Below are 27,000 nucleotides of genomic sequence, written 5' to 3' on the forward strand. Positions count from 1 at the left end.
AACATAAAATACACGAATCTAACAACGTATTCTGCTATCCCGCCAGCGATGTTAGGAAACTTAATGGCGGCCGCGTACCACGTGACTGCAATGACCAATCACAACTGAAGTCTCGTATGGCTACACCAGCGAATAGGGATTATAAAGAATGGACACTGAGTTAATTTGCCTGTGTTTTGTTTCTCTGTGCGCCAGCGGCTAGTTCTACTTTCAAGCGCTAGAGGTAGTGTAATCGATCATACGCTAAGTGAATAATTGAGAATAGAATTAAGGCACAGGATCCAAACATCGCCTACCTTATTGCATAATCCAGTAACGCTTTGCTTCAAATAAATTCAAGTTAACAGCTTTTCCTTATTTCTCAGTGACAAACTAGTTATAATAATAATAATATTTTATATTTCAGATATCATAAATTATATTATAAAATAATATAATACATTATAAAATTAAGATCGAATTCGTTTAATATTTGTATATAATATAATATAATATAATATAGGTATATGGTTTTACTTCTCGTAAGAGTTTTGTTTTTCCATTTTCAGCGCTATCAAATCATTACATATTTTAATTGTTGTTGGGGTCAACGTCTCAACTCTCATTATAAAGGAACTCTAGAGTCTAGACATTACAGTTAATGAAGGATTTATTATTTTATGGATCCAATTTATTTTATTTGAGTATATAATGTACCTAGATGTATTAATTGTATGTGTTATATTTCCGCTGTGTCGACTGCTAGCTAGTGTGATGTCAGCGCCAACTCTAGGGAGAAGGCAGAATCTGACTCTCTAGCTGGCTTGAAGGTCATTGAAATCAATCCAGCTACATCAAAGGTACCGACGCGAAGTGTCCATTCTTTATAATCCCTATTCGCTGGCCACACTGTCTATAAACAGACACTGTGGGCCCTATTCATAGACATCGCGCTAACCCATGCTACGAGCGTTCTAAACTAGCCCCGGTTATAGCCAGGTTACTTTTACAGGATTCAGAGACGCCGATTAATCAGTGGGTACGTTAGTCGGCATATTAGCTTTGGAAACTGTTACACGATGCTGAAAATGCTACTGCGCATGTGCAGACTGGCAATTGTCATGCTCATACGCAAGCGATTCCGGATCGTTTATGTTTATTTGTGAGGTTATTGGCGATATTAAACTACAATAAACTATTTGTTTTTTCTTCTGTGGTAAAAAAAAGCAAGAAATACACATGGCATGTTATAATATTATACGTAATATTTTTAGGTTAGGCCTAGACGTAACTATTATGAAATATTGGACTTCAAAGAGTGAATTATTCTAATTCAGTATATATTTATTTACTTTAGTTGAAGAAATAACTAAAAACAACTGGTGGAGGATGCCCTGCTCCCGAAATTGATGACGTAGGCCTACGAAACGATATGGAATGATAACATATGAGGTATGTGTTTTTGGTTCTTAGGACATGTTTTTGTAAGTGAGATAGGCTTATTACTTCATGGTAAATGTTTAATGTGGCTCTGGTATGATTATGTCACCTAAGGCTACTCTGAATAGGTACTTGGTAGCCTAATTAATATAACGTAAGTAATATATCTTGTAGGAATATAGCTGATAATGCTAGTAAAATGTAGGCCTAATTCACAACAATCGTGAAAATGCAAGCTACGCCTATACTCAACTACCATAAATGCAGTTTGGATAATATGGTTTTGTAAATACCCATAGGGGATTGGGCCACAAACATCTGATGTCAACCCACACAATTATCAATCATGCCTTAACGTAGGCCTAATATCTTGTGTACAAGAATTATCGAAACTGAGACCTTATTTTAAAGGGCAGTAGGAACGCCTAGAGATTTCTGAGATATCCTTTTCTCTACTACGTCAAAAGAAATAGCATTATTTGAGGTTAGAATTACCTACATAAGCATAATAAATTTGTAGAATCCAAATTGATGGTCAGCTATAAAATTTCATTATCTTGTGTGTTTGTAGAACGCTAGTAAGTGATTTATAAAATATAATATCAAACTCATATTTATTACAGCACTGAAAAGACAAAATCTCACACGCCTATGTAATCTGTAGTTGCAGTGGCGTATACTGGTTAAAGGGTTTGGGCTACCGCTGACCCTATTATTACACAAAATATATCTAACAATTACTTAAATTTTAATTACTATGGTAAAACTAATAATACAAAATTATTACATTATGTTATATTATAAACTTTTTCTTTTGTAATTTCCTTGGGCTACCACCGGTACCCCGCAAAATACGCCCCTGTGTAGTTGTGGTGATGTAAACATAGATTACCTCTTATTGTGTTACAATAGAAAGCCCTAAGAATAATGACAGGAGTGCATGTTTGGATCAAATGGATAATTTCAAACAATGTGATAAATTTTCAAATTTAGACAATTAAAAAAATTCACAGTTTTGATAAGAAGTAGTGTCTTTTGTGTGCAGTAGTATGCAAATGATTAACATTTTTTTCGTCTTTCCATAGGACTCTGCTGCAAGATCATCGAGAATGACAGAGTATGAAGAAGAAGTGTTCCTCCTAAGCATGAAGCCCAAAAATTAAACGTGATGAGAAGTTCTATGAATTGCAGAAAACAAAATTGTTATTAGAAATAAAATATTATTAAAGGCAAAGTTAAAAATTATCTGGGACAAATGAAAGAACTAGAAATGTAACTTAGTAGTAGTGGTAATGGTGGTGGTGATGGTAATAGTAGCACTAGTAGTGAAATTTTCTTGAGTTCTTGTCTACTTCATTTCCTTGCGAGCTTCCCAGCAGTATATAGGAACTTGAAATTCTTCTGTCCCTATCATTTTCTGGAGTTTGGTGTAGAGTAGTAAGTATTCCTCGTTCATTATTATACTGTATTTGTGTTGTTGCATGCTACACAGTGTTATGAGTGTAACAAGTTTATTTGATGGAGATATGCTGCTGGACAGTTGTGGCCAGTTTCTAAGCTGAATGGGGCAACTGCATCAGATTGAGGACTATTAGTATTACTGTATATTGGGCTCTAGTAGTGTTTTCAACTTTTTATTTTCACATTGTTGTTTAGTGAATTCTATACATATGTGTGTGTTCCTTTTTCTTATTTTAATGTCGGTTAAGAGTTTTGCTGATTTATAAGACAGGTTACTTATTTATTTATTTTTTTTGTTTTTGCTGGATTCATCAAACCTGTAGTTCCTCAGTTGGAACATATTCCCTGATGGAGGTTTAAGTACCTACCTAAAGCAATTTAGTTACACTTATGTCTATAACTATGCAATTAAGGTATTATTAGTAGAGAAATTTAATTCAGAGTCTTTAATTTAGGCTTGGAAGTCTCTAATGAATCGATCCATGAATTGAAAAAAGCAAAGTTATTATTAGAAATGGAAATATTAAGAAAACACAATTAGAAAGAAAAGAATAGGGGGAGGGCCTAATGAAAAGCTGGAAATGTTGTTGTTTTCTAATGCCAGGCATTTGACAATAAAGTCATTTGACCTCTTGCACTCCAATATTTTTCAAAGATATTGTCATGGTCAGCCACTGAGGCACAGATTTGAGGTGTTCCGAATCTGTATCTTGGTTTGAGTTGCACAATGGACAAACACTGGAAATGTAGTACTTTAGTGTAATGTTCTCTCTTTTATACATTGCTGAAACTCATGTTTACAATATCATGCTCTTTCAACTACATTCCTTAATAAATAATATTTTGTGTTAGAAGAAAATACTTATATTTCACCACTTCTTTAAATGAATTTATTTTTTATCAGACAGTCTATCAAAGGTAGAGATGTGATTTTGCATCATATTGTAGGTATGACATGCATAAATACACAACAAATTTCATCACAAAATGTTGGATAGTTTTTTAGTTATGAGGGAAATGCTTCATCACTGCACAGTGAACTGTCAACATTTTGAATTTAGAAAAAAATATATATATAAATATTTTTTCCAATCGTAAAAATATTTTTTTCATATAGTAGAAGGACAGTGTTTTACACGTACTAATTTTCATAATTGTACAAGATACAGTAATGGTGGAAAAAATGTTGAATATTTGCAAAATTTTACTGCTGTAAGCTGTACCTAACCCCTTCAGTTAAATTGAATATGTAGCTTGTATGTTAGAGTAAATATCTGGTCGCAGGATTCTTTCCAATGCAGGGCTAAATCTGCAATGCTTCACTCATTTCTTGTGATCATTTTACTGGTGACTCGTCTGTATTTTTGCATGAAACTCATTCAGAAGTTACTAATTTGCATCACTTACAACCTGAAATGAATATGGAACTTAGGGATGAGGAGAAAAATAAAGGTCTATATTTATTTTCTTAATACTCTCACTCTATGTTAAACGATTTTGTTTTTCTTTTTTTTGTAATGGCGTTTGCTTACTCTTGTATTATGTTGATATCCTTTGTTTGGCTTTTCCCCATTTGTCCTTAGAATGTACAATAGTTTGTAACTTAGAAATAAGTGAATATGCAAAATATGAATAAAATTATTGTATGAAGCGAAGTTTAAACCTACATACGAGTTTTAATTTAATTTACAGAACCCCTGAGTTCCCATTATACTACCCCTTTCTTTGATATTATAGACTTATTAATTTGTCCTACAGAATAATATCTGTAATATTGACAATTAATATGTCTATAATATTCTCATAGCTGCAGTGCATATGTCTGTACAGATTACTGTGCACTTAACTGCGGATTCCCGGCCAAACAAGTCAGTCAGCTGAGTGCGCTCCTAGTATAATGACAGTTGACATTGGACATATACGTCAACATATATACCTAACATGGAGTCAGGCCAAAAAGAGAAACATTGAAGGAAGAGGGTTCCATCTGGTGCTGTGGATTGAACTCGGCATAGCTCAGTAGTCAGAGTGCTTGGTATGTAGAATCAAGGACCCGGGTTCGATTCCTTGTGCCGGAGCAAATTTTTCTCCTCAAATATTAATCTTTCTTTGATGTTTATTTGTGAAAGTTCTCCAAGACATAAGAATGTGCTATCTATGGTGCCAGTACCTAAAATCAAATATTTTTATATTGAACTTATTGTACGTAATGGAAAGGTATATTATCATAAAATCCTATTAAAAAATAATCGCATTCTGCCATCTGTTTCAGTGACGTGTGGGCATTAGCACTGGATGCACTATTTCTACTTGGAGTAATTTATGTGAGAGTTTTTTTTATTGGACAGTAACTCTATAATTAAATCAGTCATTTCTAAAAGGACTTTATCCAATCTTTTTGCTAAAATCAATTTAGAACGCTATCATATTCTCACTTGAATACGCCTTTTTGATGATGGGCATTATTCCATGTATTTTATTCAGATCCATGCAGGCTTCACAATATTCACAGCACTTCTCAGAGGGCCCTAATCCTGTAGTAAGGCGATTTTTATGCAGATGAGATTTTGACATAAAGCCCTTTCAGAAATTACTGATTCAAATATAAGTTTATTAGCAACATTCCACGTTATACATACTTCAACTTTTTGTTTTACTTCGAATTGACGAAGATGTTAATATATGGACTATAATGGTTTTCAGTGACTTCTATAAATAAGGAAGCATAGAAAGTAATTTGTCACACGGTACAGTATGTATATTAACCTTCTGTATACCAACCTCTAAATGAAGGCCTACACCAATCTGGTTACATGTATACCCCAGAATATGCTTGCAAATGAGTACAGGTTTACAAAATGCCCTATGAAAAATTGGTACTATTTCTCTTTTATCGAGGAAACGTTTATATTATAAAGAAATTATCATTAACAGTTCTCTTTTTTCTTTCTAAATAATTTCTTTACAATTTATGCACACCTTTACTGTGTAGTGTCTGAATGGTCATTGCACTCACATGGCATTCTGTACTACACTTCCCATCCCTATTTCTCGGACATATCTTGCATCTCCCAACTTGTGCAGATGGCTAAGGCTGAAGAGAATTCTCTTTGTAAATTATAATTCTCTGGAGTCCATTTTTTTAACATTTCAAAAATGAACTGCACAAACTAAGCTGGGGATACTCGCTCAGTAATACAAACAGGTACTGGACTGCTGCAATAATAATAATAATAATAATAATAATTAGAATATTAAAAATTGAGGTGCATATTGCAGGAATAGCAACCCAAGAAACGAATGTATAAGTGATTCATAAGAAATAAAATTGACATGAAATATAAAGTAAGTGCAGTGATTTGTGCAGTCAGTTCATATAACTTAGATTATCTTATATTTTCTTAGATGTTAGAATGAAATAATTTCCAACAAAATGATAATCTTTCAAACTTGTACACAGTTACATTACGTGGTATACAAAAGTTTAACATTCTCCCTTACTTTTCATTGGATTCTGTCCATGATCATTTAGAATAATAACACAGTACTTCATTTTTTTAAATTTAATTTATTGTGTTCCATAAAAGCTTTAAGATGTGGAACAAGTCAATAGTTACACAAATTCTTGGCAAGATGAGGTGAGGCCGAGGATTCGTCACATATTACGTAACATTTGCCTTAATGTTGGGGAAAACCTCTGAAAAATCCATTCAGGTAATCAGTCCAAGCAGGAATCTAACCCAAGCCCGAGAGCAGCTGCAAACAAGTATAAAAACAATTAAAATGGTATAAAAAAGTATAAAAAGATAGCAAGCAGATCAATTAAATTTTCATGTATAGGCAATTGAATTAAGACAATACCTAGCAAGCAGATTAATTCAATTTAAAGGCATAAACAATTAGTTGAACTACACAATAATTTAGGTATATAGCAAGCAGATTAATTCAATTTAAAAGTTTAGACATTTTATCAAACAAATTTAATGAATTATAGCATATAGAATTCATCAGTTAAGCTTATACAAAAATACATAATACATTGCAAGTAGAGTAATTCACTTTACAAGCATTAACAAATTTTGTGTACACCATAACCACTATCCCCAACAAAATGAAGCGTCCAACTTCATGCTGTTCAAATCGCTTCTTAATTCTAATCTCATTGAAAATGCGAGAGTCATGGGACTTCCTTTTCAACGTGCCACTATATCCAGAATTTGGAAACTTGCATCACTTATAACATGAAATGAATAAGGTAATATATGTGTTAACTAGCAATTTCATAAAGGACATTTCTATAAAAAATTAAAACTGGTAAAATAAACTGTCATGTGGGTACACAAATGAAAGTTACGAATGTGATTTCTTACTCATATAAGTGAAATGTATCCCTTTTTTGTGCAATTTGGTAAAAAATTTGAAGTTTTTTAAGTAAGCAATAGTTTTCATTCTTTGAGTTTTTTTCATTCTGATATTTAGAGCTGCTAACAGCCTACAGCAGTTGTGTAAGCATGCCACTCTGAAGTTAAGACATCACAATATAAATTGCAACACTTTTATATAATGTGTGTCTCACCCGTAACGCAAAAATTAACATTCCAGTAATTAATTTAAATTCTACGCCTATACTTTGGATTTTCTTTATGCTTTGCAAACGTAACCTAAAACATGTAGCTAGTTAACCTATAAACTTGAAACATATTTCTATGAATCCATTCATTATGATCCCATAATATTTTTCATAGTTTCATCTTCAGCATCACTAAACCGAGAAAGGGTGAGGAAATTTCGAGAGAAATTAAAAGCAGATCCTGAGTCTTATCCTGCATATGTTACCTAAAAGAGAGAATGTGATAAGCAAAGAAAAAATGTTACATTCAAGTATGCAAGCAGTACCATATAGTGTTAAAAAAGAAGAGACTGTCTAAAATGGAGTGTAAAAGGAAATACAACAACAAAATGAAACAAAAAATTCTTAAAACACCTGAAAGAAATGAAAACATACCATCTCTAGAGAAATGAAACTTATAGTTGAAATAGGTCATTTGGCAAGGATGTAAGTAAAAACCACTGACTCCATCACAAAGAAGAGCTGTTATAAGAACAGTAACATAAAATGAATTATCAGGTTTCACAAAATATTTGTCTTTTCATAAGTAAGGCCTTCAGTAACATATGAAGCGATAGAAAAGGCGCTGTTTTTTTTTTATCAAAGAGATGATATTAGTTAAATTTATCTTAGGTTTGCTCATCTATGTATTATGTTGATGTATTGCTTGACCTTCTCGTAATTCTCCAGAAAAGCTCCATTGAAGGAGGAACAATAGATCTTTGCTTCACTGACTTCCGTGACATATATAGTAGGCCAAATAAACATGTGGTTTTAGTCAGCAGCCACAAATACTTTCAACATAAAAATCGTTTAATAGTTACTTGGGTACTGTTATTATATACTGTAATGCACTCTTGTAGCTCCCGCACTCCCACTTATTACCAGTATAACACCATTTCTCAAATAATTCTCCCTGGACTTCTCGCATGTTATATTAGTAATTAGTTAGAAGGAGGGGGGGGCAACAACATTGAGGCGATTTTTTTATTGTGTCTTCTTCAGTGTAGCTTTTCTGGAGAATTACAAATTACAAATCTTTTTCTTGTACCATTTAACTGAAATAATGTAATATAATGCATTACTATATAAAATGTAAATAAAGTTATTAAAAGCTAAACTAGCACTGAGGTGGTTCTCTTCGTACTCTGCTTATACACCTTGCATATACGAATCTGTGATAGATTAGGTTATATTATTTTTGGCTTTTATAATGCCTTGCATATATATGACCAACTGCATCGCTACAAAAATATCTCACAAATTCAACGATTTTCAGTATCGAAATCATCGGAACTACCTCAGCGCTAGTTTCACCAAAATTTCAGCCTAGGTCTACATAACCTCTTACGGGTTGTAATTTCATTTACAGAACGTACCTGAACGTTTAATAGAGAATACCATCCCTTTCGGTTGATATATATTTGTGACAGTTCTCCTCCTACATTTGTTATGGGTATGTGCGTGCCATCTATGGCGCCAATAACCTAAAAATGATGAAATATCACAATAGGCCTACTGTACCAATATGGTACCGGTACAGTACAAATTTCTCTATGGAAAGCATTCACATACAATATTCAAATCATTAAATATAATTACCTGAGGAAATCTTGCGATGTCGTCAAACTTTCTCGCAGTGTTATTCGTTTTTCTTCCCTAGGAAAACGTACGTGACGATGCGCAAGTCCAGCGATTGCTACTGACACATTCGTTATTATACGGCTTACAGAAGCCTGACTAATGTTGTGTACTTCATATTTTCTAAATATGTCCAATCTCGGTAGGTACGTCTTCCTCCTACGTCTCACATCACGAATTCGACGTACATAACCCACATTCACTGCATCATAATCAGCCATCTTGCTAAGCTAGTCGGCCTCTAAACTACCCTACCGGCGGGGGCTAAAATTTAGCCAGCTAAACCCCTCTTAGTACACGTATTATCGCTAACATTGGTTTATAAATACGAAAAACGTTAGTTCGCTGATCATCCACCGGAAGTAGCTATTTAACCCACCTAGTCCAAGGCCGCTGCGGAACGGTCCGGCCGAGCTACGAACGCACTGTACAATTTGGTACGTTCTATGGTACTTCTGTGCGTGCTTGTTTAAGAGAATACGAACTAACACTGCAAATCTTTTAAGAAAGTCTTGCCTGCAGCATGTATGATAATGCTTTAAAGAAGGCTGCATTCATATTGCATTTTAATAAAGGTTTTGTTGATAATTAGCTGAAAAAAAAGGGGGGGGGAGATTTGTCTAATTTTTCGTCGACTGAATCTGATTGGTTCTAGAACCACGTGATTATTTCGTACCACGACGCACTTCTGGTCGCCCGCGTTCCTACTTGGCGGCTATACTTGGGAAGGTCTATGTTGGCAGAGCTACCTGATGCCTTGGGAAGGGTCAGGGAGGGTGAGTTGAACTAATCCTGGGACACAGACACTTGTATAACAGTATTTCCTCTTTCTTTCCTCCCTCTCCCTCACCAAACCAGTCCATCTGGAGACGTTGTCAGTGGTGGATGTTATTACAACTGTGTGTTAACATTTTTCAGTGTAGTTTGAGAAGGTGCCTATAATCATTTTATAATTAAAATGTTAGAAGTATTGTGCTTTATATTAGGCCTACTTGTCCTAGTGTTTGTGATTCTTGGTGTAGGAACAAGAGGAAAGCCACTGCAGTCTGACGCCAGGGAAATAGTGTGCAATGTACATAAGTTTTTCGTAGAGGAGTACGATGCCTTGAAAGTCGGAAATCCTACAATAAGCGTAGTCGAAATAGCAAAGCGAACTGCTGTTGCGTGTGGAGTATCTGAACGCACTGTTTACCGTATCCTAAATGAAAAGAGAGAAGCAGATGAATCAGGAAGAAGAGTTTCAACTCCGGGCAAAAAGCGGCCGCAAAGAACGCCCACGAAAACCAATATAGACTCATTCACTGCTGCCGCCATCAAGAGGCAGATTTATTCTTTGTATAAGGCTGATTTCATTCCGAGTGTGGAAGATATTCGTGATGCTCTCGATAAGTCTGGCTTATTTTCTGGCAGTAAATGGTCGGTCCGGGAATTATTAAAAAAACTTAATTTCCGTTACGCTAAGAATAACTTCGGACGGAAGCTTCTGCTAGAGAAACCCGACATAATTGCTAAGCGATTCCATTTCTTAAGGAGGATGCGCGACTTAAGAATAACCGGCCGCCCTATCGTTTACCTAGACGAAACATGGATAAACATCAATCACACGAAGAGCAAAATTTGGATTTGTGAAGATGGTGACATCCCTCTGAACGTGCCCCTAGGAAAAGGAGGACGATTTATTATTGTGCATGCTGGATCTTCTTCTGGATTTATACCAGGAGCCTATCACAGTTTTAAGTCCAAATCTACCAACGATCCTCATGAGGAAATGAACGCCGTTAATTTCAAATATTGGTTCGAAAACAAACTCCTTCCGAACATTCCACAAAACAGCATTATAGTAATGGATAACGCCTCTTACCATTCTGTACAGTTAAATAAAGCTCCCACTTCTGCATCTTCTAAATCAGACATGCAGTCTTGGTTACGTCAGAACAACATAGAGTACGACCCAAAGGCGACAAAAATCGTACTGTACGACATAATAAAATTGAAAAAGGAAAAAATGGTAAGGTACGAACTGGATACATTAGCTCAAAGTGAACCATACCGGCATACCGTAGTACGACTGCCACCATACCACTGCAATTTTAGTGCCATTGAGTTCATCTGGGCTCAAGTGAAAAATGATGTCGCTAAACACAATGTATCTTTCAAATCCAGTGAAGTTATAAAATTATTTGAAGAAGCGTTGTCCAAGGTTACGCCAGAGAATTGGAAAAATGCGTGTGAACATATTAAAAAGGAAGAGGATTTTTATTGGGAAAGGGATGGAATGATTGACAAGGCGGTGGATCGTTTCGTAATAAGTTTGGACTCTGATAGTGACGACGATGACGGTGACGACAACATGGAAGTAGAAGTAGAAGAATCCGCCACTGCACATACAAACAGTTTCATGGAGGGTGTCTGTCTCTTGCCACCATCCCCCCCGCAGAGTTCCGGTCAGCCACTGAGTGAGTGAGAGGTAAGAAATATATCTTTCTCTGTCTAAATTTCTCTGCCAACTAAAGAATTCTATACTATAGTATAGTTGATGGTGATATACGAGGTCGGTCAGAAATATGTCCCCATTTTCAAACGCATATAACAACAAAAATATTAAAATCAGGTGTGATATAGATATGTTCATTACTTTACGCCATTTTATCGCATAGCATATTGATGGCCTGCACATGAGCACGGACACAATATTGATGCGTCCTACATAGTGTGCAGCTCAGTAATCATGGCACATAACATAGTGCTTGCGTTGAACATTATTTCAAGATTTTTGAGTCTGTTGTATACACTCAGACAGTTTGACATTGCACGGCATAGAATGTTCCTAGCTGCAAGATCGTCAAATTAAGGATTGAATCATTGTAGCACACGGCTTCGGCACTGAAACAGAAATCTCCAGGACAACTGCGAAAAGTGCGATCTTCATAAAACATTGAAGCTGTGAAGAGTATTTTTAAATCATAAATAGTAAAGTGTACGACAAACGATGTAATAAAATGACATTTAGGCTAATATGAAACTTTTCCATACTATATAAAAATACATATCTTAATTCTTCTTTGAGTTATGTAGCCTACCTTCAGATAGGGAAGGTATTCTGCTCCACCCTGTATAATGTCATATACAAAAATAGACCTGTTACATACTGTATTTATGGGTCAGGTTGTTGCTTCCATTGTGCTGTTTGCTAGGTCACATATTCTTTAAGCACTATGTTTCATCCTTTAAAATCTAATCAAAGTAAATGAAGCTTATCTTTATCGCGTTATCGCGATCTTTGATCAAAGAAGTTTCATATCCTTTGCGTTGTGCTATTGTGAGGAGCTGTATTGGCAGTGTGGTAACGCTGATATTACTTCAGATAGTCGTTAACTTCGAAACAATGAAGATGCAAGTGAAGGAACGAGAATTGGTGGGAATAATACATTCGTAAACATGAGGTAAAGGTCTTCTTTCCTATATTTTAATAATTTAGAATTTTGAAGTTATAAGATTTATCATTGACTTTAATACCGGTACCGGTAGCTACTTTAAAATGAATACAAACAACAGAGTTTAAATTGTACATACTTTTAATTTTAGCGTAGCCTATAATTAAATATTACTCTTGCAGACACATTTTGTAAATTACAATTTTATTTTACACGTAAGACACTAATAAGTACATTGTAATAATAATAATAATAATAATAATAATAATAATAATAATAATAATAATAATAATACGTGGTGCTACAGCCCTTGAAGGTCCCAGACCAACCAGCCGGCTACTGGCCTCAAGTTCACATGCCGAAGCAGAGATGGACGATCATCCAATCAGATCGTGTGGTTAGCACGATGATCCCCCCAGTCGTTATAGCTGGTTTTCGCAACCGGATTTCGCTACCTATCGTAGCTCTCCAAGTGCATCACGATGCTGGGTGGGCACCAGTCCCATACACTGGCCGAAATTTTATGAGAAAATTTCTTCTCCCTTGAGGACTCGAACCAGCGCGCATTCCATAACGCGAGTCCTAGAAATGATGCCTTAGATTACGACGCCACTGCGCGGGAAAATAGTACATTGTGCTGTCATTAATTTACTATGGTAGCGTTAAAAATTAAATAGACTATTGCTTACTACATACCCTCCATACTGTTTGTACTCCTTAATGTAAATGTACCTATGTCATTTTAACTAAATAAAATTACATGTACCGGTACTGGGTAGTTGTATTTTATTTTAGGACGCTTTCAAACGCACAGATTATTCAGAATATAAATTCAACGTGAGCTTGAAATTACCGAATATTTTTCCAAAACCTTCTATCAGGGACGGGCTTGTTTTACTTACAGTAAATGTACATAGATCTGACTCAAGCCGTTCATAAATAAACGTGTTTTAGCCATCATACACAACACGATTAGAGGGACAGAATACGTTTTTATTTAATTATTTTTTGTCGTTGAAATTCTCTAAGTCGCAGCGCTTGTATTTTACTTTCAGTAACGATTGAAAACAACTAAAATGATACATGATTGGCGGGTGGACTAATTTATAGGCCTAGTAGCGGCCTGCGATTACAAAGATTGGGAGTTCTGCATGAAAAATAGTGTATTTATCAAACGCATGCTGTTTATTGCATCTAAATCGGATAACACGTGTAATTACAGCCCCTTCTCGAAGTTGACTGTGCACCCGAAATTGAACTCCAACCATCCGTGCGCTACACCTCTCCCACAACTAGTCACGTAGTGGAGATGTGCCCCACATGCTTTTCTAGTTTTTTTTTAAGTGAAATTAAATAAATCCTTCACTCCGGTGTTTGACCATGTATTTTCTCCTCTAAACAGAATACACGGGTGGGGGAGAAAGTGTTTTCATGAGCGCAGCAAAAAACCAGTAGTTTCCATTACACATTTCGGTATTAAAATGACTACAGTAGGCTACATGATTTCCTCGACTTTTTCCAGAAATTTCAATATTTAAATTTTGTGTAGGACGTCCTAATTTCTTAAGTTAACATGCAATTTCTCTTTTAATTTCGAAAAGGGTTGGTCGATTAGGTTTTCATTTCAGTCATTTTTAATATAAAATATTTCCTTAGACATACTGACTAATCACATCACACCACCCACAGTACTATAACACACTGGAACTGTAATGATATACAGTAGTCCAGAAGCCTATGTGCTCAAACGCAGGTCATAAAGAGATGAGGGTGTTGGCGGATCTTTTGTATATTCGAACAGATCTGCTTCGGTTGCAGCTCTAATGCATTCTTATGGGACGGTGAAGAAAACCAGTTTTCTGCTGCCGACTACCCTACGTTGAACTTCAGGAACTGCCGATCACAAATCCGAAAAGTACACTACAGCTACACTATTTATTTATTTATCTATCTATCTATTTATGTCCATAACAGGGCAAATGGAGAAAAAATGGGAGTAGAAGGGTACAGTCCATCAGTTATTCATAGATTTAAAAAAGGCATATAACTCGGTTAAGAGAGAAGTTTTATGTGATATTCTTATTGAATTTGGTATTCCCAAGAAACTAGTTCGATTAATTAAAATGTGTCTCAGTGAAAAGTACAGCAGAGTCCATATAGGTCAGTTTGTGTCAGATGCGTTTCCAATTCACTGTAGGCTAAAGCAAGGAGATGCACTATCACCTTTACTTTTTAACTTTGCTCTAGAGTATGCCATTAGGAAAGTCCAGGATAAAAGAGAGGGTTTGGAATTCCATGGTTACATCAGCTGCTTGTCTATTCGGATGACGTGAATATGTTAGGAGAAAATCCAGAAACGATTAAGGAAAATACGGGAATTTTACTTGAAGCAAGTAAAGAGATAGGTTTGGAAGTAAATTCCGAAAAGACAAAGTATATGATTATGTCTCGTGACCAGAATATTGTACGAAATGGAAATATAAAAATTGGAAATTTATCCTTTGAATAGGTGGAAAAATTCAAATATCTGGGAGCAACAGTAAAATATATATAAATGATACTCGGGAGGAAATTAAACACAGAATAAATATGGGAAATGCCTGTAATTATTCGGGTGAGAAGCTTTTATCATCCAGTCTGCTGTCAAAAAATCTGAAAGTTAGAATTTGTAAAACAGTTATATTACCGGTTGTTCTTTATGGTTGTGAAACTTGGACTCTCACTTTGAGATAGGAACATAGGTTAAGGGTGTTTGAAAATAAGGTGCTTAGGAAAATATTTGGGGCTAAGAGGGATGAAGTTACAGGAGAATGGAGAAAGTTACACAATACAGAACTGCACGCATTGTAACCTATTTTTCACCTGACATGATTAGGAACATTAAATCCAGGCTTTTGAGATGGGCATGTAGCACGTATGGGCGAATCCATAAATGCATATAGAGTGTTAGTTGGGAGGCGGAGGGAAAAAGACCTTTGGGTAGGCTGAGACTTAGATGAGAAGATAATATTAAAATGGATTTGAGGGAGGTGGGATATGATGATGGAGATTGGATTGGTCTTGCTCAGGGTAGGGACCAATGGTGGGCTTATGTAGGGCGGCAATGAACCTCCAGGTTCCTTAAAAGTCAGTAAGTAAGTACAATAAAAATTGAAGTAAAAATAAAATGATGTCCATTTATAAATGTTTCGACTGCCTGAGAGGGTAAGATCCTCGATTCTTTCTTTCGTACTTTTTAATTTCGGATTCCGATTCCAGATAATTCTAGAAGTTTCTAGCTAATGCTACTTCAAAATAGAAATAGGCCTAAGCAATATGAGCCAGAATGTTTCACAGCAGTAGCTATGGAACTCGAATCCTGCCGTTAGTAATCATTCACAGTTCGAAGCTCTAAAACTCGTGACAGCAAAAGTGAACTATAGCGATAGAAGAATTGAATATCGGTATAAGATGTTCCAACACGATATGGTCCAACTCCGTGCGGTTTGTCGTCGACCTCGTATGTTTTAGAATTTAGACCATGTGGTCTGTCATAGTCTGACTCCATCGTTTTCCTTGATCTACCCAGGTTGTGACGTTCTCATGGAAATGTCACTAGGAGTGACATATTCTAAATATGATCTGAATGAAGGGGGGGGGGAGAGCAATGGTGAATCAGTCAGAGAGAGTAGCTGTTTGTAACGATCTCCACAGTAGTTTTTCACCTGACGACGAAGAGAGATCTACTCTTGGAAACGTTGTGCGACAATTGAGACAGGGAAATAAAAAAAAACTCCCTAATTCCAATAAACCAAATTTTACAGGAGAGAGAAAAAAACTTATCATCTGTCTTACTAACTTTAAATATTATACATTTACCTATTAATATTGTGTAAAATTATATCCTTTATCAATTAAATACTTCAGAACCTAAATTTTTACATTATCTTAAGCTACAATTTGAAATAAACACAGCTGGAGTTAGTGGTTTTCTGACTTACACAGTGTATGAATTAAGAAAAGTGAATAAATGTGAGCCGTGTGAAGAAAAAGGATAAAAATATTGTGACAGCTACATCGGGGTTCGAACGCGTGTCCGTTGGTCGCTTAGGTGTGGCGGCGAGAGGAGCGTCTGGATGCTGAGAGGGTAAAGGGGCGGTGTACTACTGCGACGCGCGAGGAGAGGTTGCGCGCGCATCTGGTGCTTGCCGAGAATTGAAGGAAGCAAACTGCTACGTGCGGAGTGAAGGGGGAACGGACCCTCCCGAATCTTCCAGAAGTCCGTCCAAGTGGAGATATCCAGATAATTCGAGAGAGCTATCCCTGGACACCCGTAGAAATTTCTCGTAACTATGGTTTAGTTATAAAAGAAGAAACGCAAGTGAAATTCAGTCAGTCAGTCAGTCAGTAAGGCAGTGTTGTTAAAGTCAGTGGAAAGCAAGCCAGACAGTCTTGTGTAGCAGTGAAGCCAGCTTCGAGACCAGAGCGCGACTTGAGTTGTGTCCGTAACTGTGGAGCCTGAAGCCCGGAGTTCGAGTGCAATTGACCGCAGTTGGGGGACCGGAGTCGAAGTGCAGCGGATCGTCTCTGAAGGTCTGGGGTTCGAAATTCTGTGAATGCGAGTGACTGAGCTAGAAGAACTAGCCAAGACAAACGAGCTGTGAACTGAGAACTGACCGTTCTGTGTTGTAAATAGTGCTTTGTAAATATTAGTTAAGATTAACAGTTCATTGTTGTTCGTAATAGTCCAAGTAAATTGTCATTGTCGTCAGTGGCGTGCACTACCGAATACTGTGTTACTGTGTGGAGAGCAAATCCTATTGTTGAGATAATAAAGTTACATTGTTGTTCAGTATCAAAAAAAAGTTACAATATCATAATTACCTTATGAAACATTGGAATGTACGAGAAAATGGACGTTTATTATTAAAATTAACACATTGCTACATTTTTTTAAATGTCAAATATATGATACAGAAAATCACAAATTATCATAAAGCACATCAAAATAAACAAATAAAACAACAAACAATATTAAAATGTTAGCACAGTCTGATTCATGTTACAGATTCTGTTTTTCTCTCACTCTCATGTTTTTATCAAACTATGAAAACTGCTCGATCAAGCGAAAAATACGTTAAGATATGCACTTTTATTTTTGTTCCAAATTTCTTATTTCACTTCACTTTTTTTGCACAGTTTACAACTAACATTTCTAAATTGGTTTCTGTAAGGTTCCAGTGCTTGTCAGTCAATATTTTTTGTAGACACAGAATGACCTTTCTACATCGCAAGCAGTTATGGGTGTAAACTTGAATGAACCTTTTTCTGATATTTAGTTTTTTTTTTTCCTTCTTCAATCCTGATTCCTGAAGATGAAATAAGGTACATAAAAATCGACAAACTGAGGTGTCCACTCAAAACCATTAAAACATACATTTAAACAGAATATAGGCTAATGCATATTATATGCATGATTAAGCTAAAAATTGCTTAAATATGCATTATGCATGTTATTATCTCCAAAAAGGCCAAAATATGCAAATATGCACGGAAAAAATTGGCCTACACATATTTGGAACTGGAGAGTAATGAAATGGACAAGTACTAAGTTTGAGCTATGTCCTGTGTTTCTATAGAAACATGCATTTGCATGGAATTATCGTCTCTAATTTATTACTGTCCGCAAACAGAGTTTGGTAATACATCCTACTTTCCTCACAAATAAGCTGCATTAAATATTGCAAGTCCTTTTGTTTTCTTCTTTGAATGGCAATGCTGAATTGTACTTTATTGATTGGGGAATGATGCATATGTACTGAGTTTCTGGAAGTTAAATCGACCCCATATTGTGCCTTTCATAGTCCTACTTACATGGATTTCATAGATTTTTGTGAGATTCTGAATACCGTATCACTTTACTCAGCTAGTTGAGCGATAGTGTTGCCACCTACCGGGAAATTAATCTTGGAATGAAAAAACTCTCTTATTCCATGGAGTAAGTGGAGTTCTGACTTCCACGAGTTTCAAACAGCCCCCAGAATGCAGATGAATGTCGAAATTAGTATATTCTTGCCTTCCACGCATACGGGACAAATTAAAAAAGCACCATCCAGCCCATAACTCAATTTTGGGTTTTTGATCTCCCTGTCTCAATTTTTTAAAATTAGCAATGGAAAAAATCCAAACAACTCAACCATTAAAATATTCTAAATATCTCGAAATTAATCAATTTTGTTAAAAATCTGCGCTCTATGCTCTTTAAAAATACCTTATACCGAACGAAAGGAAACAAATACATTAATTTGAGAGATTGCAGATAACTTACCTGTTAAGATATGGTCGTATTATCGGGACTATAAGAAGAGTAAATGACTCGATAAAATATTATTAAACGATAAGCACGACTAGTAGAAACGTTGGAAAGCCGAAATAAAATAAATAATTAATATAAATTAACTGCACATGTTTAACATTAAATAATCATACGAAAACTAAAATTTGAAACATTCACGTGACGATGTCAGTGGACGTTATATCAACCCTGATTCGACTGCGAAATCATTAAATACCTCCCACATATCTCGACTGCTATTTGGGCTGCCTAAACAAAAATGATCGGTTAAGTCAGACACCCTGAACGATACAAGAACCACGGCTTTATTCTCTCTGGCTCTCTCGAAGAAAACGGCTACTTTACAGTCCACTGCCCTCGGCCGAGTTAGAAAGAAGGAAACCCAGGATCGGGGTAACTTACTTACTTTGGATCTATTACACTCAGTGGCGGTGCTAGGATTTGCGAGGCCCTAGGCAAAACTATATTCAAGGTCTCATATCAATATGATAATAATAATAATAATAATAATAATAATAATAATAATAATAATAATAATAGAAGTAGTATATTAACACTAGGAGAACCGGACCCGTCATTCTGCCGGATACCACGGGTTTAAATAATTAATTATTAGACGAAAGCTCTTCACCCTATGACGCCCCGATTTACGACTTTTATTTTACCTTTGTGATGTATGGTTCCTGAAAATATTGAACTTTCATGATCTTTCTGAAGGATGTTACAAGCAATTACTGCTAGAGACATCATCGCCCGTCATTTCGACGGGTGCCAAGTTTCAGACCGGCCATGCCTTCACATCAGAAGTGGTTCAAATTTCTATTGTTGCAGCAAAGTTTAGATTTCATTTCGACCTCTACATTACAACGAAAACATAACACGGTGAACTTTAAAAATAATAACTCTCTTGGGAAGGTATAACTGAATAAACAACACTGGAAGTTCACCGTAACAAGAACGAACCTTAGGCTACTTGTAGGTCAGATTTCAACTGTGATACTGCTTGTAACATAAAATAATGTTATGTTCTATTTAACGACGCTCGCAACTGCCAATGTTATATCAGCGTCGCCGGTGTGCCGGAATTTTGTCCCGCAGGAGTTCTTTTACATGCCAGTAAATCTACTGACATGAGCTTGTCGCAATTGAGCTCATTTAAATGCCATCGACCTGGCCCGGGATCGAATCCGCAACCTCGGGCATAGAAGACCAGCGCTATACTAATTGTGCCAACCAGGCCGACTGTAACATAAATATGGCTCATTATAATTTATATTGAGTCACAATGTGAGGTAATTTTACATTCATTATTAGGTAATGGAATGTATTTTATAAACTTTATAATTCAAGAAAATATACATTTATTGGCGTTGTGTAACGTGTTTTGAATATTTCAAATTTAATTTAACAATTTGTGATAATTATTTCAGTTTTATCATCATGTATAATACAGGGGCGTATATTGCGGGTGTTCAAGGTGTGCGCTGAATACGCTGTAAATTCGGTAATCTCATTTTTAAGTTGTTTTATATAATGCAACAACAATTTTAATTTATCACAATTTAAATGCGTGGTAATCTCATTGGAAGTTGATATTTATAGTACAAGACTAATTTTAATGTATTATCATTTAAATATTTTAAATGCCTGCTGATTGAATGTGCACACCATCCCCAGAACGGCTACGCTCTGCCTGACGAAGTGGATTGAGGTCTGGTCTGGTTGTCCTGACCGTACAAAAAACATCCTCGGTTGAGAGTTACTGCTATAATTCTCTGCGCGCGCACGGTGGAGTGGTAGGGATACTCGCTTCTCTCAAGCTCGCAGGTCGTCCTGTATACAGGAAGGTCAACTTGTCAATTGTAGCCTTATAAAATATTGTGTTTGACTGCTTGTGTGAATGAATTTACTGTGTTTAGGTTTTATTAGCGTTCATAGCTGTGTGCCAGCGCAGGTGAACAATTTAAATTACTTTTTTTAATGATAATAGCACTTGGAAATGTATACCGTAAAATATCTTTTGCAAAAATCATTCTCTTCTCTCCCACTAGAAGAGAAATATTTACATATAGTGAATAACGCCACTTCCGAATTTAGTGCAACAATATAAAACGAAAGCGGTCAATACACTAGACATTTTTCTATTTCACAATATGAAAATGTAGAATGGTTAGCGGGTTGTGAAATTTCAAACAGGTTATTTTGCTGGCCATGCTTATTGTTTTCTAACAAAAATGAGGTTTGAAGTAAGTATGGATTTGCTGACTTAAATCACTTGTGTAGTGCACAGCAAAAGCATTCAAAATCTCAAACTCATGTACAATGTTTCCTGAAATCAAAACTTTTCGGCAAACAGTGAATTGATATGTAAATCTGACTTTCAGGTAGAAGCTCCTTGTGAAGCAGGCTTGAATAATTTCAAGGGAAAGTTATTCCGGGGCCGGGTATCGACCCCGGACCCCTTTGCTTAGCGGACGAATGCTCTACCGTCTGAACTACCCCAGGAACCATACACGACAACGTCACAATTCTTCCCTTTATATCCACACAACTTAAATGGGAATGAGTTGTGTGGATATAAAGGGAAGAATTGTGACGGTGTCGTGTATGGTTCCTGGGGTAGCTCAGTCGGTAGAGCATTCGTACGCTAAGCGAAGGGTCCCAAGATCGATACCCGGCCCCAGAACAATTTTTCCCTTGAAATTATTCAAGTGAATTGATACTTTACTTGATGATCAACGAAGAACTGATACCAATAAATACAACGAAGTGGTAAAGAAAAATGGAGCTGTATTAATACGAATCATTGACGATATTTGTCTTCTAGCTAACCAGGATCTCCCTCTACGGGGACATGACGAATCAGATATTTCTTTGAACAAAAGAGATTTTTTTTAGAATTTTTGAATGTGTTAAAAAAAAATATGGTTTACTTTTAGAAAACCATCTAAATTCTTCCACAGTGTTTCCAGGAACTTCTCCATTGATTCAAAATGATACCATAAAAGCTATTATTGATGCAGAAAAAGAAGAAATAAAAAATGAAATTAAATCAGTTTCATTTGTAGCTATAATACTTGATGAAACTTCTGACATTGAGAACAAATCTCAACTAGGCCTATCTACAGTTCTCCGCTATATCTATGAAAGATTCTTGGGCTTTGTAAATGTTAGTGCTGATAGAACAGCAGATGGTTTATTTACTCACGTAGCACGAGTAGTTAATGAATTTGAAATTTCTACTAAACTCGTGCGCCTATAGACCAATTATATATTTTTAACAGAACACCCATACTCCAGGTTTAGCATACGCCACTGGTATAATATTTCCTCATTGCTGATCGAAATTGAGCGTGGAGCGGGAGAAACGGAAATACGAGTTCCAAGAAAACCGATCGAGTGAGAAGGAAGGAATGAATGAATGCATTGTTGCTTTGGAAGCTGGACTCTGGTGTCATTATTATAGTCCATTAAGAATTAAAATAAATAAGAATGTGGAAAAGAAGCAGAAATAACACGTAAATAAAATTAAACATAAGTATCTGAATGAAAAATCAAATTTTAAATAGTAGCCTACTCATAGTCGCGCAGCATTTTCAGGCGCGAGGCCCTAGGCGGCAGCCTATTTCTCCTTTATAGCGCCGCCTCTAATAATACACTACATGTGCATGTCATGATCTTATGTAGCTTGCGACACACTTGTTGTGTTCATATAAAACACTTCAGTTGTGTACGTCAAGTGTGTCCCTTTTGATCTTGAATAATGGCTGAATTAGTATTGTTGTTTAGCCAATTGTCCGAAGATAGGTCTGGACCTCACAAGTGACACCAACAAGGCATCGCTCATGAGGCAACTACGCCAGGAGATAATGGGTAGGGTGGCCAGTTCCTTTCCCCCTCCATTGTATACATCGCTGACTAGTAACATTACACTAATCAGATTTCGAATTAGTATTAGTATTGGTCATTATCGGGCGAAATAAGAAGCATCCGTAAGCACGTTAGTCCAAGTAGACTTTTTGTACACTCATTATGGAATCTGTTACCTGTCGATTGTGTAGCCAGCTAAGTCGAATCCACCATCTGCCGCACCACGTTGTTGTTGTTGTTATTATTATTATTATTATTATTATTATTATTATTATTATTATTTTATTATTATTTTCATCACAGCTAAGTACGCACCACACTCCAATTTTTTGGTCATGAAGGGTTTCCTCACGGGGGAGATTAGGTTTCTCGGAACTCCAGTATCGGTTGGTTTGCATATTAACATAGCCATCTAAGTGGAACCAAGCTTCGTCCGAAAATAATCAATTTCTTCATCATGCTTTACTCGAAATCTATTCCTAAGTACTGAAACACCAAGTTTAAGTTCTTACACCACAGTAATTTTACTTTAAGTAACTTCGTATTTCTCGTTAGGAAGTGTAGGAAATTCTCTTTTGCTGAGAAAGACGCCGAAAAGATTTTAGGAGAATTTTCCAGGCAGTGTAGAATGCCACCCAAAGTTTATTCTGTGAGCAGTGTACGTCGTATTTCGTTTCTTACCATGAACACGTACCAATTCACGTAATTCATTAACCAAGTTATGAATCGTAGGCTAGTAAAGATGTAGAACTCGAACGCTTTTGAATATCTCTTCAAATAATCTCCTGAACAGCTCGACTGGACTCAGTACGAGTAAGAAATTAACACTCGTTGAGGAATATCTATAGAATAAGTAGGCTTATTATTTTTCATTCCACCTTTTCAACACCAACAAATGCGCGTTTAGGTAGACAGTTTCAACATCTCCTTGTATGACTTGTGTGAGTACGTAACTTTTTAAAAATAAAAATAAGTAGTATTTTGTTAGACAGTCACTCTAGTGCCGCGAATTTAATAGCGAAATCTTGTTTCCGACCGCACTGTGGGACCAAGAGGGGGAAAATGTCAATAGACAAGTTTCTGGTAAATTTATTGGCAAAATATTACAGTTAAAAATCTTAAAATAAAATTATAAATTAGTGGATTTGAGTTATACAAAATAATTAAGAATAACTATTAAAATAAAGTACACTTACATAGATTTAAACATACAAAAATAGGGAATAACAAACATTACATGTGGAGTTCTCAGTCAGAATCTGTATTATCATCGCTTGACTCATTTTCGGAACTATAGTTAATATTTGGTGGCAGTAACATATCTAAAACTTCTTTTATCAAAATATGACATTCTAATAATATGCAATTCTTCCATGCTTGAAATATACGGGCCAGATGCAATCAATAGCCTATTAAGCACATCTTGGTTAGTCATCTCTCGAGACATTTTTCTTGTGAAACGTTCTCTGTATCTTTTGTTTTGAACACTTTACTACTGGCTTCTTGTGCTTCTCCGCTTAATTGTCCAATATAAATACATTGACTATTGTTTGCAATATAACTTTCAGTTTTTTTATTAAATAACTCCTGTAAGGGATGATGACTTTTTGGATTGGAAAAAAAAGTACCTGGCGTTGTTATCATTACTGCTTCCCAGGCTTCGGTTTGTCGATGAGTAGAACCATTTCATTTTTGAACCCCATCTCTTTCTTCCTTTTCGTCTCGGCAACTAATTGTTTGTTTTCCTGTCCCCATGCTTGTCACGTTTTCAGAGGTAATTTATGTGAAAGGTGCAAAATGCATTATAAAAATCTTATCTGTGCATGAAGCACCGATAAATCAAATTCTAGATTTTCGTCACCTGTTTCACCATTTAAAACCTTTTCAATATCATTAAATTCCTTGGAAGAAAGTCCACAAATATAGCAACATTATGTAAAAGTAGTCTGTCAGAGCGTTGCACACTTTCCCGTTCACCATTGTAAGTACTCGTAGCATTTTGTGAGTTATCTCAACAACTGTGTCGTCGATGGTATATTTTGTTGGTTGTAAGTCCATAATTTGACTCTCTACGTGAGCTCTTTCAGACTTCGAATGAAGCAGTCTCACGTGCAAACTGAAATCTGATGGGTCTACAAAATCTCGGCGATAAGCACCTTCTATTTTGCCAAATTAAAATTTTCTAGTTTGTCCCAAATTTGTCTACAGTGAGTCGCAAAGGCACTATAGATGAAATGAATATATTTGCACCAGTTGCTTCGGGGTTCGTCATAAATCTCTGCTTGTACTTTGTACTTTGATTAGATCCATCAAATCACCATTTTTTAAACAAACACAATTTCCCCAACCTTTCTAATCCTTGATTCATTAAAACATCTCTTAGAGTTTGTACAATTCTTGAAGCTGTATGATCCAACAAGACTTGTAGTTTTACTTCTGCAGAAATTACAGTGACAATAATAATATTGCTTCTTTTTCGGGATAACACTCTTTCTTGGCAAACTGAATTTTTTTGTAAGAGGGAAATCGAAACAAATCTTCTTTCCTAATTTTTTTGTACTGTTCTCTTGTAAGATTATCCTCAATAAACATAGATAAAATGGTTTGGTTGCTGGAAATTCTCGGGTCGTTTGACTATTTACCTGCTTATATGCAGTTCTGTATTTTTAAGCTCATTTTGGCGAAGTTATCGTAACATCTTTAACGACTTTGGAAGCTTCTATATGGCCAACAGAATGAAGGATCATTTGGGTAGCATAAGAAACCTCCCCAGAAGAATGTTTAAGCCTCACATTTTTGGTTTTCAGACGTTAGGATCTTTCATTAATATCGTCGAATTTCTTTTGTGGTCGATCAATTTTCTTCGTTTCGGTAGTCGAGTAGTTCGGGAGTATAATCGAAGTTTCCAGCCAATTTCTATTTCTTTGAAGAAATATTTCTTCTTTTCTGTTGAATTCCTGCCACTTCTTTTTGAAATCGAAGACAAAATAAGATAGACTCTTATTTAAATCCGAATTCAGATTTTCAGGGCATTTAATGTGTTTCTACAAAAATTTCTTCAAGGAACACAATTTATCTTCTATTTTTTCCCGCCAGAATTTCTTATTACGTCATACAGGGTCCGTTTTGTTAAGAAAATATTATTACAGCCAGATCCTGAGGTAAAGATTAAAGAAAATGATGTATTTAGCTAAGAATGTAAAAAAAAAAAACTTGCCGACACACGCTCTGAAGAAAGTGTTATACAGGAGAATTCCACAAATATCTGCACAATGGTATTAATGTTTTTAAAACATGATTAATTTGTGTACCAGAAGAAGTTAAAATTATAGCCTGGAACATAACACTAAAATCGTAACTATGTCTATGAACTGGAATTTTATTCTAATTCACTAGTGTTTCTGTTTGTAATTTCGAAGTTTTCTCCTGACAGGGGCGATTTCTCCGGGCATGCTATACTTGATGCTCAAGCCAAGTACTTTCGTAGAATTTTTATTTCTCAAAATGAGTATATATTATTTTAATGTACCGAAGTACATATGATATTTCCATGCAGATATTCTGCGTCATCATACGATGAAAGAGTAATGGAACGGAGAAAAATTCTCTCCGGCGCCGGGATTTGAACCCGGATTTTCAGCTCTACGTGCTGACGCTTTATTCACTAAGCCACACCGGATTCCATCCCAATCCGGTGTGGCTTAGTAGATAAAGCGTTAGCACGTAGAGCTGAAAACCCGGGTTTAAATCCCGGCGCCGGAGACAATTTTTCTCCGTTCCATTACTCTTTCATCGTACCTCAAAATGAGATTATGTGCATTAAAATTTATTTTGATTTTTGGAGTAATGTAGAGCGTAAAACTATCCTCAAATATCGCAACGCTTGCTCGTTTCTCAGAGCTACAGGAAGGACGTAGAAATAGCGAGAATATGATGCGCGCACAAGTACCTTCCTTTTTAGTCCGCCCCAATGAGTTAGAAAGAACTTGTAACTCATTGCTTTCTAACTGATTGGTCCGGACTTCAGGCTGTTATCTATTTATTGTTTTATACTTTATTAGCATCTCTTCCCAGTAGCACATGCTTCTGTTAATCTGTTTTGTGTTGTTTGAAGCTCTGGTCCGAGAGCTACAACAACGGCTATTTAACGCTCACAGACCAGTACTGGCAGTAGTGCTGCTCATCGGAGTGACTACTACCGCGGAGCAATCGGAGTTTACGAATACAGCTCT

The 27,000-nt window shown here is 36.0% G+C and overlaps 1 protein-coding gene and 2 long non-coding RNA genes across 6 annotated transcripts in view; 2 read left to right on the forward strand and 1 right to left on the reverse strand.

Annotated features, from left to right (window-relative positions):
• The first annotated feature begins 811 nt into the window (after window positions 1–811).
• LOC138698837 (uncharacterized) lies at window positions 812–4,546 on the forward strand. Of its 2 annotated transcripts, none has more exons than XR_011331952.1 (3): window positions 812–1,018; window positions 1,337–1,431; window positions 2,505–4,546. It is a non-coding gene; the product is annotated as an uncharacterized lncRNA (long non-coding RNA). The 2 variants fall into 2 exon arrangements; XR_011331953.1 differs by lacking the exon at window positions 812–1,018 and adding an exon at window positions 1,031–1,221.
• A 1,620-nt stretch (window positions 4,547–6,166) lies between these two features.
• LOC138698847 (uncharacterized) lies at window positions 6,167–9,841 on the reverse strand. The gene is made up of 3 exons (XR_011331959.1): window positions 9,092–9,841; window positions 8,869–8,976; window positions 6,167–6,636 (listed from the first exon to the last, which is right to left on the reverse strand). It is a non-coding gene; the product is annotated as an uncharacterized lncRNA (long non-coding RNA).
• A 2,543-nt stretch (window positions 9,842–12,384) lies between these two features.
• LOC138698873 (neprilysin-1-like) overlaps window positions 12,385–27,000 on the forward strand; it is a 222,694-nt gene continuing 208,078 nt past the window's right edge. For 2 of the 3 annotated variants that reach the window (XM_069825079.1, XM_069825084.1), the window contains exon 1: window positions 12,391–12,573. In XM_069825079.1, coding sequence (XP_069681180.1) covers window positions 12,569–12,573 — 5 coding nt within the window. In that variant the 5' untranslated portion in view covers window positions 12,391–12,568. Of the gene's footprint in view, window positions 12,574–27,000 lie in introns of all 3 variants that reach the window. The other variant, XM_069825081.1, reaches the window with a different exon arrangement.

Source organism: Periplaneta americana, chromosome 1, assembly GCF_040183065.1.
Source record: "Periplaneta americana isolate PAMFEO1 chromosome 1, P.americana_PAMFEO1_priV1, whole genome shotgun sequence".
In the NCBI taxonomy this organism is placed as follows: domain Eukaryota; kingdom Metazoa; phylum Arthropoda; class Insecta; order Blattodea; family Blattidae; genus Periplaneta; species Periplaneta americana.